Raw genomic sequence first — 14,281 nt, forward strand, 5'->3', positions numbered from 1 at the left:
GGGCTGCGCCGCCGGGGAGGACAGGCGGCCGCAGGGCAGCTCACACTGCGACCAAGCAAGACGGGACAGGGCTGGGGAGGAGCCACGTGGTAAGGGGAGCAACGGCACCCACGGAGACAAGACCAGACTGGCAGACACAGCCACAGGGCTGGGGAGGGGAGCGGACGTCAGGCGGCTAATCAACTCCGGCTAGAAGCTGCAACCCCTAAATCCTGACCCCCTCTGCCTCCAGCACGGGTAGCTGGGTCAGCTGGTACTGGACCTGTTTCTCCCATTACCATACTTAGACACCCCAACTCCCCGTCTGTAGAACCCCTGGAATGCTAGACTCAGCCACTGAGGTCCCCTCAACCCTGGCTTTACACGGGCCTGGGGGAGAATGCGCAGGTGCTGGACCCAGGCAGAGGCTGAAGCCTCAAGGAGAGGCCCCTCCCAGTGCTGGGCGGGGCCACCCTGCTTCTCCCAGGGCTCCTCCCAAGCCCCGCCTCTCCACCTCCGGGAACCCAGGCACTTCTGCCTCCTCTGAAGGGGCAAATGATGCTATGCCCCTTCCCCTGGGAAAGCTGTGGTATGGGGCACTGGAGGAGGGGTCAGTGCACAGCTGGGAACTCACTGTACCAGCCGAAACTCCTACTTCGTGACCATGACCCCCTAGGAGCTAAATCTGGTCCCACTGGACACAAGGGGAAAAGAGGCAGAAAAGTCCAGTAAAATCCCAATGGCTGAACATGCACTGGGATTCTCAGAGGCTTTGGACTCCAGCTCTGGCCCTCTGGCTTGGTCACATTCCCTCCCTGAAAGAGCCCTCGGAATCTGAACAGGAAGGTGGGAGTGGCTCCCCTCCCCAGACCGCAAGCTGTCAAGGACAGTGGGCTGTGAGGCAAGGCACGCACTCCTTGGAGGGGGATGGGGACAGAGGTGGGGCGAGGGCGGGACAGGGGAAGTGCAGCCCGCCTTGGGCAGCAAGGCCCATCCTGGGATCCTCTGCAAGCCAGGCCACAGGGGGACAGAGGGCAGGGGACAAGCACAGGAGACACAACCACACCACGAGCCCGGAGAAATAAGAAGACAATATTAACCCATCGAGGAGATACGTTCTGTGCAGATGGGATCCAAGCAGCCGCAAGACAAGGTGGTGTCCAGATAGCAGCAATCGGGAGGTGGGGGACAGAGAGAGACACAGGAAAGAAAAGAAAAACAAAAGCAAGAACATCAGTACCTACACTGCACACGACCCTGTATCGTGAGTCCCTGATGTGCTGCTTAGGACCCACTGTCCACCACGCACAGTCCCACCCAACCCAGGACACCCCACAACTTGACCTTTGGGAACTCCGCCCACCCCTCTGGCTGGAGCCGGCCCAGCGTATGCCCCTAACCCTTCCTTCCTTCCTTCCTCCCTCCCTCCCTCCCTTCCTGCCAGAGCGCCTCCGCCTCGCCTCCGGGGTTGCCCACAGCGCGCCCTCCAACCCCGGAGGGGGGGATGGGGACGGGGAGCAGGGGCGACGGCACCTGGTCTCCTGGATCCACTGGTGGAACGCGTTGGCATGCTGGGCGAACTCCTGCCGCAGCTTGTCGTTCTCCTCCTGCCGGCGCTGCTCCTTCTGCAGCTCCAGCTCCCGCTCCTAGGCCCAAGCGGAGGGGACGCCGTGTCACCGGTGCCCTCCTTCTGGGACTAGCTCCGGGGAGGGGTGGGGTGCCCTCGAGACGGACCAGAGGCCTCAGAATTTCAGTTTTCTGAAGCCGAGTATGACCAGAGACCATTGCGCTGGGAGGCAGGGAGGACTGGATGTTGACCTCAACCCAAAGAGGGAAGCTGGTAGACATCTAGGGAGCTCAGAACCCTCAGTTCCCTGGCTCCTTGGAACCCCCCCCCCCCCCCCGCCCCGAACTCCAGCAAGAGGTGAGGGGAAGGCACTGATGGTCGGCCTCGCGTGGGCTGCTGGCCAGCACCCGCTCCGGCTTCTGAAAGTGAGACCGACCCGCCAGCCCCCCAAGCCCCCGAGCTCGGGTTGACGGCTCTGGGCGGGGCGGCAACGGCACCTTGATGATCTTCTGCAGGTTCCTCCACGTCTCCTCCAGGGCCTCCATGGTGAACCACGTGTAGGGGTTGGAGGCCACGCGGAAGCTCTTGATCTGGCGGTCCAGCTCGGCCAGCTGGCTGAAGTCGGCCTGCGCAGAGCTGAGGGATGAGCGGAAGGCGTCGTGGGCCTCCCGCAAGGCTCTGATCTCCTCCAGGGAGTTGCAGCGCACGGGGTCGGTCAGATCCTCCTCGGCGTTTTCAAACCAGCTGTTGAAGGCAGATGCCTTTTTGGCGAAGGTCAGGAAGAGGTCTTCCACCTGGGAGCAGAGCAGCCCAGCTCAGCACGGCCTCGAGGCTGCACGCGCCACGCTGGGGCCGGAGGCTGGGAAAGGCAGGTGTGCTTCTGGGCCGTCCGGGTGGAGCCGGTGCCCCCGCTTCTCCAAAGGCCTCCGACTTCCTCCCCTCACTGCACATGAATGAGCAGCAGCCGCAGAGGCAAAGGTCCCCTTCTGCTAGGTTCAAGCCGACCCCAGGCCGCATGCAGAACGTCTGTGCGGCCGGCGGGCTTGCCCTGCGCGCCGGGCCGGCTGGGCTCCGCGGGGGCCCCGCCGCTTACCTTGCGGAAGTGACCCTGCGCCTCCAGCAGCTTCTTCTTCCGGGTGGCCGAGTTGGCCAGAAGCTGGCTCCATCTCTTCATGAGGGAGGCGTGCCGGGCCTCGATGGCCTTTGACTGAATGTGCTTGGCGGCCAGCAGCTGATCTTTGAGGGCAGTGATGTTGGCGATGCCCTCCTGCTGGAAGGCCTGCAGGCCGGCGTCAAAGGTTTCCTGGAACAAGGAGCTAACGGTAAGCCAATCTGTAGGGTTGGCAGGGACGCTGGAACCCGCCCTTTCTGGGGGCCTCAGCGCGACGGCACCAGAGCCTGTCTGGCCAGCCGCCCAAGCCAGACTGTCGGCCCAGAGTCCCCACCTTCTCCTGACAGCCTCCTGCCCCACAGGCAGATTGAGGTGTGGGGCTCCCTCTACGTGCCCCGCTCGCCCCAGTACCAACGCCCGGAACGAGCGCCTGCCTCCCCACCTGACTGCCTGCAGTTTACCCTTGGTGACCTAGCTGAGCCGCTCCCCTCTGGGAAGACCTTCCCCATCAGCCCTGGCTTTCTGGCACCCGAGTCAGACACCGCTGGGGTGTTAAGTCCACAGCACACCCTGCCGTCGGGCCGGAGCACAGATGCCTGGTCTGGAAGCTCCCCGAGGACCAGAACCGCACCCTGCTCACTGCTGAGCCCTAGGGTGTTTCTCAGAGAGAGCTGCAGAGCACCAGCCGCCTGCAGGAACACGCTATCTGCACACATTTCGGTCGGGCAACAAAGGGGCCAAGACTGACCTGTTTGGTAAGGAGGGTCTGCACGGAAGACAGGTCGCGGCCATAATCGTCCGTCTTCAGGCTGTTCTCCTTCTCACCTGAGAAACCAAAAATGAGAAATAGGCCAGCCTTCTTGGTACAGTGAGGTGAATTAAGAAAACTGAGGCACGCTGTCACCCTGTGGATGTTTAAATCCCAATAACGCTAACAGCAGTCTCCGACCCCATGTCAGCCGGTTCCCACCTCCCTGCAGCCAGGCCCGTTCTCTAGCCGGGCCGGGACGAGGTCCTTCCAGCTCATCCTGGATTGTGGTTCAATTGTCGCTTAAGTGACAACAACCACCAGGGTCACACGGGTCCCAGAGTCTGGTCCCCTCTCGCCCAGGAGCCGGACTGCACCCTGGGCCCGGGCAGCTAGGGGACAGCGCAGCTGTGTGTCCGCTGCCGTGCCATTTTGTTTGTGCTGTGACGCCTGTCACTCCCTCCTGGGCTAAGGGTTTTTGCTTTGTTAACCCTTGCGCTGACCCACGGCCCCCACCCTCGGGCCTCAGGACACGGTGTCTTCTCAGACACCCCTGCAATAGATCCGTTTCTTCTCTGGAGAAGAAAACCAACTGCTGAGGAAACAGATGAGCTACGGCCCTGCACCAATCCTCCTGGCCGGGGAGGACGAGAAACTTGGGGCCAGGCTGGACAGGCCAGCGCTCACTCACCGATCCAGGACTCCACCACGTCAGCCTTCCAGTTGAACTGAAGGAAGGCCGAGTTCTCATCAAGCTTTGCCTTCCTCTGGGCAGCGGCTTTCTCCAAGTCTGACACCTTCCCGTTCAAGCCCTTCATCTTTGAAGAGATGTTCTCCTCATGGTGATTGTTCTAGGCCACGGAGAGAAGGCACAGCCTGGTCAGCCTCACCCCCGGCCGCAGCCACCACACCTGTACCCTCCCTGCCCGCGAAGGCCCTCCAGGCCGGTGAGGCGGGCAGTGCGCCCCGCTGCCCTCCTCCAGGGGGAGGGACGGCAGGAAAGGCTTCTCCACCGGCAACACGGAGTAAAAGCCTCGAAAGGGGAATGCTGGCAATTCCACTCACAAGAAGGAGTTCTGAAGAAACACTGAGGAATGTGCCGAAACGTCACGATGTATTTGGTTTTTTTTGTTTTTTTTTTTTTTTAAGTAAGGCTTCACACCCAGTGCAAAGCCTGAACTCATGACCTTGAGATCAAGACCTAAGCTGAGACCAAGGGATGAATGCTCAACCGACTGAGCCACCCCCTAACGAGGGAACCCCTCGTTAGCATTCTTGATAGCAAAAATGGAGAAAAAGCACAGATACTTCCAACTTACTACACATCCAAGAAAACGGCTACTACACACAAGCAACAAAAACAACGTTCAGAGGGGCGCCTGGAGGGCCCCATTGGTTCAGCATCGGACTCCAGCTCGGGTCATGATCTCACAGTTCATGAGATCGAGTCCTGCGTCGGGCTCTGTGCTGACGGCTCGGAGCCTGGAGCCTGCTTCGGATTCTGTGTCTTCCTCTCTCTCTGCCCCTCCCCTGCCTGCACACACTCTCTCTCTTTCTCTCTTAAAAATTAATATTAAAAAACAAATAAAAAAACCCAACAGTTCAGAAAAAGCGGACAATGACAATTCTTGGGCCCCAAACACTCAGATTCAGTCTTGGATAAACTGCATTTGAAACCATACACAAGTCAGCATAAAACGTAGAGAGAAACTCAGGGAGGAAACAAAGACTGTTGCTGACAGCAAAGCACCGGGCTCCGCTGGAAGGCTGCAGAATATTCGCAGTCACGGCCCAGGCCACAAGAACAGAGAACACGCAGCAGGGCTGCGTGCGCGTGGAGATCGTCTGCAGGTCTCATCTCTGTCCATACGTGGTATGTTTCTGAAATCAGCTTTCCTGTTAGTTTATTGGCTCATAAGCGCAAGGGAGAAAAGCTCTGCAGTGAGCACGGACTTGAACATACTGCTACCTCCTACGGACCGGATCCCTAGTCTCAACCCCAGGCTTGGAGCAAATCCTGTGACGAGAAATCTTATCTACTTGTTGCGTTTGCAACAGGAAGCTACAGCTGTTAAAAGGTACTTGTCTCGTGGTACTGAACATCTGTCACCGCACCTAAGTGATCGCGTCACTAAGTCGCGACCAATGGCAGCACCGCGCCTAGTCTGGAGCGCCAATACGCAAGTGACCTGACTTCACTGCTGGTAAGAAAGCCCAAGACCCCTCCCGTCTGCCCTCCCTCAAGGGCTGCCGGACCGAAATAAACCTCGTGATTTTAACACATTTGTTTCTAAAACATCCTGGACGCAGCCAGGCTTCGCAGTGCGATGTACATCGACGGAACTGGACCTATCCTATCCAGGGGAGGCTGTACGTGTGGAAGAGTCAGGGAGGTGAGGCATGCAGACCTCGCTGGTGATCGATCCTTCTGGTGGCTTTATTTTTCTTGCATTTTCTAGTACTTCTGTAAAGAGCTCGTACCCCCAAGAAAAACTAAGAGAGCCGCTACGTGGGAATGCCAATGTCGCAGAAAGACCATCAGGGATGCTTCTCTGCTTAACAAAGGCAGGGAATGTAAGTGTTGTAGAGTAACTTTACCAACTGGCTTCAGAAAGGGGGAGAACACCCGACCAGTCATGTAACCCTTCTCTTCTTTATGGAATATGGGAATGGAATTGCTACCGGTCTCTATGCAAAAACCTTTCTTGGGGGAATATTCCAGCAGATGGACTTTGTGCGGGCATGCACCCCTCGTGTGGAAAATGAACATTTTACAGGCAGGCCAGGCTCACCTTCTTAACGAGGTCTTGTCCGTTACTGCAGACGTCATTCACACGGTCCTTGTGCACAGTGAAGTCTGTCTCAAAAGCTTCATGTTTCTTTAGTAAGCCCTGGAGTGGAGGCAGAAAGGCCAGCTGCTGAGGGCCTGGCATGTGCCAGTACCGGGCAGGGGGCACAGAGCACAGAGCTGTAAGCCACCTGACCTCACATGCGTCCCAGTCTAGCTGGAGGCTGAGAACACAGGGACCGATGTTAACAGGTAATCATAAAGGTGGTAAGACCGTGATGTAGCAGGTAACTGGCAGCGCAGGCTGAGCTTGAGCTTGAGAAGGGACGTCAGGGAAGGCCTTACTGAAGGGGTTAACTCCTACTAATCAACCACTACAGCGTCCCTCTTCCCCTTACAAGACCACACAGAAAGCACTAAACCCAACACAAGCTTAAGACACACCCAACCAAATGGGGACTCTCAGGCTAAGGTTTCCCCTGGGTTCAGCTCCTAAACGACCTTCCAAGTCTCCCTCCCTCGGTACAAGGGAAGGGGCGGAAACAGGGCCTCTGCACGGGCCGGGACCGTGCAGAAGACAGACAAACCCCTTCCTCCGTCTAAACCACCTGAATAGGACGCCCCCTCTGAGAACGTGGCTCGGGGGCTACCCAGACTCTTGGGAATGCAAACTCTGTCTCCACGGCTGGTGGCCCAGATCCGGGAACTTCCGACCAGAACGTGTGGCTCCTCCCAGCAAGAGGGGAGCCGTTTATCCAGCCCGTGGCCCTGGCCTGCTTGCCACCACGTGGCGTGGATGGTGTCACGTGATGCCTGGGGCTAAGCCTCCAAGCTTCCACCTCTGCCACTTTGAATGCTGCCTATGGCAGCTGGAGGGAGGCGAAAGGAAGGGAACAGAGATGTGCCAGCCGCCAGGGACACTGTCATGGTTCCTTGGCCCACAGCCCCCGCCCCCGCCTTGGGGCTGTGTGAGGGGCCCCACTCGAAAGTGGTACAACCACGGATAACAAGCCGCTGCTGCCTGTATGACTGTGACACGGCCACAGCCGCCCGTGTGCTCAGGGTGTGGGCTCGCGTGTCCCCTGGAAACAAGGGCGTCCCAATCCCTGGCACCTATGAACGTGGAACTGAGGTCTCTGCAGATGCAGGTATAACCAAGTTCACATGAGGTCACTGGGGCGGGACCTAATCTAGCAGGATTTGTGTCATTTAAGAGGGAAATTTGGGCACAGACACAGCCGGAGAGAAAGCCATGGGAAGACAGACACAGAAGGAAGAGCCACGTAAAACAAGCAGATTGCAATTATACTGCCACGAGCCAGCCAGGAATGCCAGGGAGAAGCTAGAAGAGGCAGGAATGAGCCTCCCCTAAAAGTTTCAGAGAATGAGGTTCTGATGCACCTTGATTTCAGCCTTCCAGCCTCCAGAACCACAGGCCCATAGATTCCTGCTGCTGTACGCCCCAAGCTGAGGGCCCCAGGGGACCAATGGGCACCAATAACCCGTGGAAACGGGGCCCCCTAACCGACCATGGGGCTCTGGTCACCAGGGCTGGCGGCCAGGGCAAATTTGTCCAGAGGGGCAGGGTCTCTCGCATGAGGTGGGAGGACTGAAACCAACCAGCGAGACCGTGACTGCTGGCCGAGAGCTCTCCCGGCGTGAACACAGCCACTGAACAAACCAGCAGGCGCCAGCTTCTCTGACCTGGATCGCAGCAAGAGTGTCTCCGTAATCCTCACTGGCTACCAGGGTCATTTTCTCATTGATCCAGGCTTCTTCCTCCTCCACGTTGGCTACAAACTGCTGATACTCCAAGGACTCCTCCAGCCGCTGGCCTCTAATTACAGGAAACGGAAAACAATCAGCCATTGCCACTAACTTCAATCCTGATAGCTAACATCTGCTTACAAAGATTCACACGTGCAGGACATAAATGGTTCCATCAAGCCCTCTGCGTAATATGCAGCAGAGATAGTGTTGTTCAAACGTGAAATTTGGGAACCACGTGCTGGGTTCAGATCCACATCATGGGACGAGCTGAGCACGGGCCTGTCGGAAGGGGCTCTGAATGAGCCAGCTGTGGTACTTGCACACCCAAGAAAAAGGTCCAGGCGGTGGCGGGAGGGCCCGGAAGCTCTGAGCCCCGCCTTGCACGCTGCACCCACATGCGGGACACGCGTGCCTTCCTCTGGCCGCTGACCTGGCTGCCGCCAGCTGCTTCAGCTCCTTCCAGTGCTCCACGAACTGGGCCAGACGCTGCTGAATCTCCTCCTTCCCAATGGTGTTGTCATCAGACAGCTTCTTCCCAGTGTCCAGGACACCCTGAAGGGCGAGAAGGATTAGATCAACAGCTATCATCTGCTTCTGGACGCATCCAGGAAAAACCTCAGCATCACATCCACAACTTTCTTCCAGGTTTGGAACGAGGGGTCATAAACACCGTAGGCCTCGGTGAAATGAATGAGAGCAAAAGATTTCTCTGCGCATCCCCAGGGCCCATGTAGTCCCCGCCACCGTCTCGGCCGGAAGAGGTCCCTCACCTGAATCGCAGGCTCGTGTGCAGCCAGTTCTGCCTCCAGCCGCTTGTGCTTCTTCCTCAGGTTCTGGACGCCTGTTAGGTCCCGGCCGTAGTCCTCGGAGCTCACCAGCAGCTTCTTCTCCCTGGACACAAACAGGCACTCTGCACCTCCCTGTCTTCAGCTGGACAGGTCGGTCGCGAGCCGTGAACCTACATACGCTACGATGTCCTCTGCCTACATTTATCCCTCTCTCCACAAAAATCCTTGCCAGTGTTCTGGGAGACAAAAGCGTCTATTTCCCAAACGAAGAGCGTCCACGTATGTATCTAGGAGCACCTACTCGGTGTCGCCCTGTCAATCCTACTTCACCAAGTGTACACACATCACACGTAGAAATACATAAAGATACGGATGGAATTTTTTAAGGAAGCGAGGAACAGGAGACAGGATTTTGTCCTTAAATAACGGTGTGTTTACATAAAGCTACAGCAACTTTGTGACAGGGTAGGAATGACAAACAAAATCCTTCCTTCAAGGACTGATCCTGCTGGGCGATCAGGCTGTCGTCTCCGGAGGGGCAGTGGCCAAGTTCCCCAGGGATCCCAGCGCAGCTGTGAGGTGCTGCCACCACCCAGAGGCCGTCGATGACCCTGTCACAGCACACCTGGGTGCCAGGAGAGGCCTGGCACGTTCTGCCCCACTTCCCCGGAGAGGGTGAGACCTCGTGGCCAGGCGCTCCGGACACCCGCCCTGCCTGTGGCTCCCAGCGCCCGCCACCCGAGGCTCAGCGGGCGTCCCAGAGGACTCAGAATGGGAAGCCCCAGGGACACGTACTTGATCCAGGACTCCTCATCATCCATGTCCCGGAAGAACTGGTGCAGGCGATGGGATTCATTTAGCTTCGCTCGCCGGGAGGCCGCCATGCTCTTGATCTTCTGGAAACGACCGTTGATGGTGTCCCGCTTGTCCTTCACTTGGGACGTGTCGAAGGCGCTGCTGGTCATCAGGCTGTCTGCTTGGCTGTTCAGGTCCTTCAGGCGATCCTGGGGCAGGGGACACAGCAGGAGGGGTGAGAAACCTGGTTTCCTGTGACCATCTTGACAGGTTGTGCAGTACCGACGATGCCAAAGTGCAACACGTGGGGCCCTGGGGCTCTAAGGGATCAAAACTACTTTTTTAATGACACAAAGACATTTATGCGCCCCTTTCGTTGTGTGGACGTTTGCACCACGATACAACAGTGGGGGGTGGGGGTGGGCGGGGGGCGCTGCAGACGCCTCGGCTCAAGGCCGTACCAGCAGGAATCCCATCCTTCCTGGGCATGCGCTTTCCCTCAGGGGCATCCTTGTCAAAGCAGAAGTTGTTAGTGTCATTAAATATCCATCTTGGAGTACAGGCCACTTTTAATGTCCTGTGTGACCAAATACTTCTGCCACGTACTCCGGCTCGAGGACCGTCCTGCAAAGGAGCACGTGTCGTGAGCCCAACTAGCTGCTATTTCACAGGCCATTTTCATGCAAAAGAATGATGACCAGCAAATCACGATCATCCAGATGTCGGTATCTGACAAATACTTGTCGAGAACAAAGCAAACACTGTCACTTTCCGGAAGACGGAGTTTGCTGTGACTGACAGACCCGAACTTTCATGTGAAAATGAGGATTCCAGTAGCTGCACGTTCACCTCCACAAGCTCGACAGCTGCTCGATCTGTGAAGATTTTCCCGTTGAGACTGGCTTTGATGTTAGCAGACGGCACATGTGATATCACATAAAAAAACGTGCCCGCGTTTAGAAGTCCTGCGTAACTCAGAATGTTTTCCAAACGATTTTGTAACATCACACATGGGTAAAAAACAACAACAAAACCAAAAACCAAAAAAAAAAACCTTTCTAAGTCCAAGATGGACCCATGGATTTTAATATTAAATGGTATAAAACACTGATCGATAGAGTTTCAGAGTCCAGTTTGCAACTAACCTTTACACAACTAGCATGTACTGAGTTTGGTATTAGAGTATCTGTCATCACCTGGGTTAAAACACCGTTCCCTTCCCCGACTCCCTTTGGGACGCTGTGTTTGCCCCGTATCTGACACACTCCCATAAACTGAATTCAGAATCAGCTACAAGAATCCAGCTGTACTCCATTAAGCCGGACATTAAAGAGATTTGCAAAAATAAGGCCAATGCCCCTCTATGGTTTTTTTGGTTTTGAAAAATATAATTACCATCCATAAAGCATGTTACTCGTGTTAGGGGCACCTGGGTGGCTCAGTCGGTTAAGCATCTGACTTTGGCTCAGGTCATGATCTCACAGTCCGTGAGTTCGAGCCCCACGTCGGGCTCTGTGTTGACAGCTTGGAGCCTGGAGCCTGCTTCAGATTCTGTGTGTGTGTGTCTCTCTCTCTCTCTCTGACCCTCCCCTGTTCATGCTCTTTCTCTGTCTCAAAAATATGCAAATATTAAAAAAAAATTTTTTTAAGAATGTTATTCGTGTTAATTTTTCATGAGCTCATTATTACTTTAGGTAAATAAACTCGTTCTCAGTTTTATTCTTTTTCATTTTGAAATAATTACAGACACACAAGAAGCTGTAAAAGCAATACAACTTCTCCACCTGATCTCAGCCGAAGGGCCGAGAAGTGATAAAGCAGTACAACTTCTGTCTGTCCCTCATCCAGCTTCTCCCCACGGTAGCAGCGACCACGGCGTGCTAGCAGAGCCGGGACGTGACCCTGGCATCGCCCACGGGCCTTCGTCAAGAGTTCACCAACTTCATAAGCGTCCATGTGTGTCTCTGGGAGTGCAAGTACCTTCCACGTAATTGGACCCTACATGCAGATTCACGTAACCCAAAGCAAGAGACATTGTTCCGTGAGCACAGAGGAACTTCTCTGTCCCTTCCTCGTTTGCTGCACCCCACCCCTGTGCCTAACTCTTGGAGACTGCTGCTCTGTTCTCCATTTCTGATTTTGTCATTTTGAGGATGACAAAAAGCCCTTGAGACTGTTGTTTTTTTTTTTTTAATGTAACTTTTAAAACGTGATTAATAACAACAAATATGGACAGACAAAACCCACATAAACTTCCCAGGGCACCTTCAATCATAGTGGTGGGCTAAAATGGCCCTGAGGCCACACGCTTGAGATCGAGGCTTCAGCTGCCAGACATCACACTCCTTCCCCCAATGTGCCAGTTCCAGCACAGCTGTGTCCCCGATAGGGTGCCACCGCCCCCTCTAGTCACCTCATGGGCAGATATGTCAGCCTCCAGCAGCTGGTGCTTCTTCAGCAAGTTGTTCACAGAGGCCAGGTCTTTGCCGTAATCCTCAGATGCCAGAAGGGCCTCCACCTGGGGGTGAAACACAAAAGTGGGGGCTACCGTGTGGTGCCCAGCACTATATGATGCGTTGAGTGTTCCGGAAAACCCAGGACTCCCGGTTGTTCGGCCACGTCTCCGGACAGCTGCAAACGTGTCAATCACAGGTTACTGCTGTTAGAGCGACTCTGCTTGTTCCGGCCCGTGCGGCCTGAGTCCTTCTCCCTCCCTGTCAATCAAATGCAGATTCGAGAGCCTAGGACTTGAAATACTACAGGTGTAGGGTCATGGAGCCTTCACCGAGGCACAGGGGCCAAGTGAACAGCAATCCCACCTCGAGGAGCCTCCCCCGAGGGAAGAACCGGCAGGAGGGACAAAGATTAATGTACAAAGGCGTTCAGTGCAGATGTCCCACCACAAAGCCGGGAACACCTGAGTGTCCAACAGCGTGGGAATAAAACCACGGCACAGCTGTGATGGACTCACGCAGTTATTCCAACGTTTAAGAAGACTTTGCAGTGACTCAGAACAGCACGCCCAACACGTACTAACGAGAAAGGACATCGTGAGCTCAACTATATGTAAAAATACAGCTACGCTAATGTTCACGGAAATACATACAGATGAGAGACAGATGTTACTAGTGGTCTCTAAAAATTTTGATTTCTTTACGCTTCCTCACTTCCCGAATTTTCTACCAACTCTGGCCTCCTGACCTAACTGCTACTTTGGTTTCTATCTGAGCACAGACTCATCAGGGCTGCCAGCCACACAGACCCCATCATCACTGTCTATCTGCCTTCCCTACAGAGAGGAGTGAGCTACAGCCCAGTTCCCACCACACACAAGCTCTTCCTGTCGCCTTCATTCTCTCTGCTAATAAATCCCCTAAAACACACACCTCTTATCTGATAATGAAGATTTCTGGGAAAAGGGGCACCAGGGGAGCCCTGCCCTTTCACGGTCTGGGGCTTACTGACTGGCCCGTCATCCCAAACGACCAGAAATCCTCCAATGGTGGGAAGGAAAACCTGCCATTACCTCGGACAGCCAGAAGTCAAAGTCCTTGATTCCGGTGTTGAAGTTCTGCTGCTTGTTGGCCTCTTTCAGTTTCTGGCTCTTTTCAGCTGACTTCTGCACCAGGAACTGCCACTGGTCTGCTAAGGCCGCCAGACGGGCCTGGGGAAGAGAAAGGAGCCACGGGAGATGCTGAGCCACGGAGAGCAGCACCCCCTCCTGAAGCCGAGCGACTGGCGGAGAGGGCGCCTTTCTCCCCACGTTCCCTACCTGTAACGCGCACAACTCAGTTTACGCTCTCAGGACTGTGTTTCAAAGTCATCGTCACACCCACCGTACCTTGACAGCGTCCTCGCTGCCAGCACAGGCCCCGCGCTCGATGAGGGAGTTGCCCGTGTCGATGACACCGCGGATCCGGTCGGCGTTGGCGTGTAGCTCCGCCTCGAAGGCCTGGTGCTTCTGGTGCTTGCTCTGAAACACCAGAAAGACCGCCTTTCAGAACCCGGTCCTGCTCGGTCGCTTCTTTTTCAGGGATGAGGGGTTATCAGCAAGAAGGGAAAGTGGTAGAGAGCTGAAAGAACTGGGGGCAAGTGACGTTTTTTTAGTGACGGCAGACACCAAATTTTGGACGTATTTTAGGGCTCAGTGTTGGGAGTTTGGCAGGTCTGCACCAGGAGAAGAAATGAACCCGCTCAGGAGTAGGTGAATTGAGTCAGTTCTTAAACCAGCTGGACTGGCTATCTGGGAGTGAAGTCCTAGGATTATATACTTTTGAACATTCTGTATAAATCAGCAACAGGCAATTGCAACGTTTCATTTACTCGGACATCAATTTCTCTCCACGGCTTTCTCCTTAGCACACAGAGCATCTGACAGATATCACACATCTGGCCCGCTCCTCCTGCAAGGCCGAGATCACTCTAGACGGTCAGGCTAACCCTCCACTGACAGAGAAGAATCCATAGCTGCTGCAGGCTGTGGCTTTGCTGCCTTCTCACGAGGTAGCTGACATTAATCAGAACTTGTGAATACAGTCAACATCCAAGCTTGACAGTAGCTAGCAATTTATTTTTGCTAGGAAAAGAGAGGGCTGGGAGAATGACGGGCTCCTGATGCTGGGGCTGGAAGGGATTATTAAGAATGCACAGAGAGGGGCGCCTGGGTGGCTCAGTTGGTTAAGCGTCTGACTCTAGATCTCGGCTCAGGTCACGATCTCACGGTCTGTGAGACGGA

At 55.3% G+C, this 14,281-nt stretch overlaps 1 protein-coding gene across 9 annotated transcripts in view; it reads right to left on the reverse strand.

The window, feature by feature from the left end:
* Window positions 1-14,281, reverse strand: part of SPTAN1 (spectrin alpha, non-erythrocytic 1) — a 58,861-nt gene that overhangs the window by 3,536 nt on the left and 41,044 nt on the right. For 8 of the 9 annotated variants that reach the window (XM_058693906.1, XM_058693905.1, XM_058693901.1 and 5 more), the window contains 14 exons: window positions 13,388-13,519; window positions 13,073-13,210; window positions 11,960-12,064; window positions 9,547-9,755; window positions 8,734-8,854; window positions 8,394-8,515; window positions 7,898-8,030; window positions 6,198-6,296; window positions 4,097-4,256; window positions 3,406-3,482; window positions 2,640-2,849; window positions 2,044-2,340; window positions 1,513-1,625; window positions 1,080-1,097 (listed from right to left, as the gene is read on the reverse strand). In XM_058693906.1, the coding sequence (XP_058549889.1) occupies window positions 1,080-1,097; window positions 1,513-1,625; window positions 2,044-2,340; window positions 2,640-2,849; window positions 3,406-3,482; window positions 4,097-4,256; window positions 6,198-6,296; window positions 7,898-8,030; window positions 8,394-8,515; window positions 8,734-8,854; window positions 9,547-9,755; window positions 11,960-12,064; window positions 13,073-13,210; window positions 13,388-13,519 (1,934 nt within the window). The remainder of the gene's footprint in view (window positions 1-1,079; window positions 1,098-1,512; window positions 1,626-2,043; window positions 2,341-2,639; window positions 2,850-3,405; window positions 3,483-4,096; window positions 4,257-6,197; window positions 6,297-7,897; window positions 8,031-8,393; window positions 8,516-8,733; window positions 8,855-9,546; window positions 9,756-11,959; window positions 12,065-13,072; window positions 13,211-13,387; window positions 13,520-14,281) is intronic. The other variant, XM_058693904.1, reaches the window with a different exon arrangement.

Source organism: Neofelis nebulosa, chromosome 12, assembly GCF_028018385.1.
Source record: "Neofelis nebulosa isolate mNeoNeb1 chromosome 12, mNeoNeb1.pri, whole genome shotgun sequence".
In the NCBI taxonomy this organism is placed as follows: Eukaryota; Metazoa; Chordata; class Mammalia; order Carnivora; family Felidae; genus Neofelis; species Neofelis nebulosa.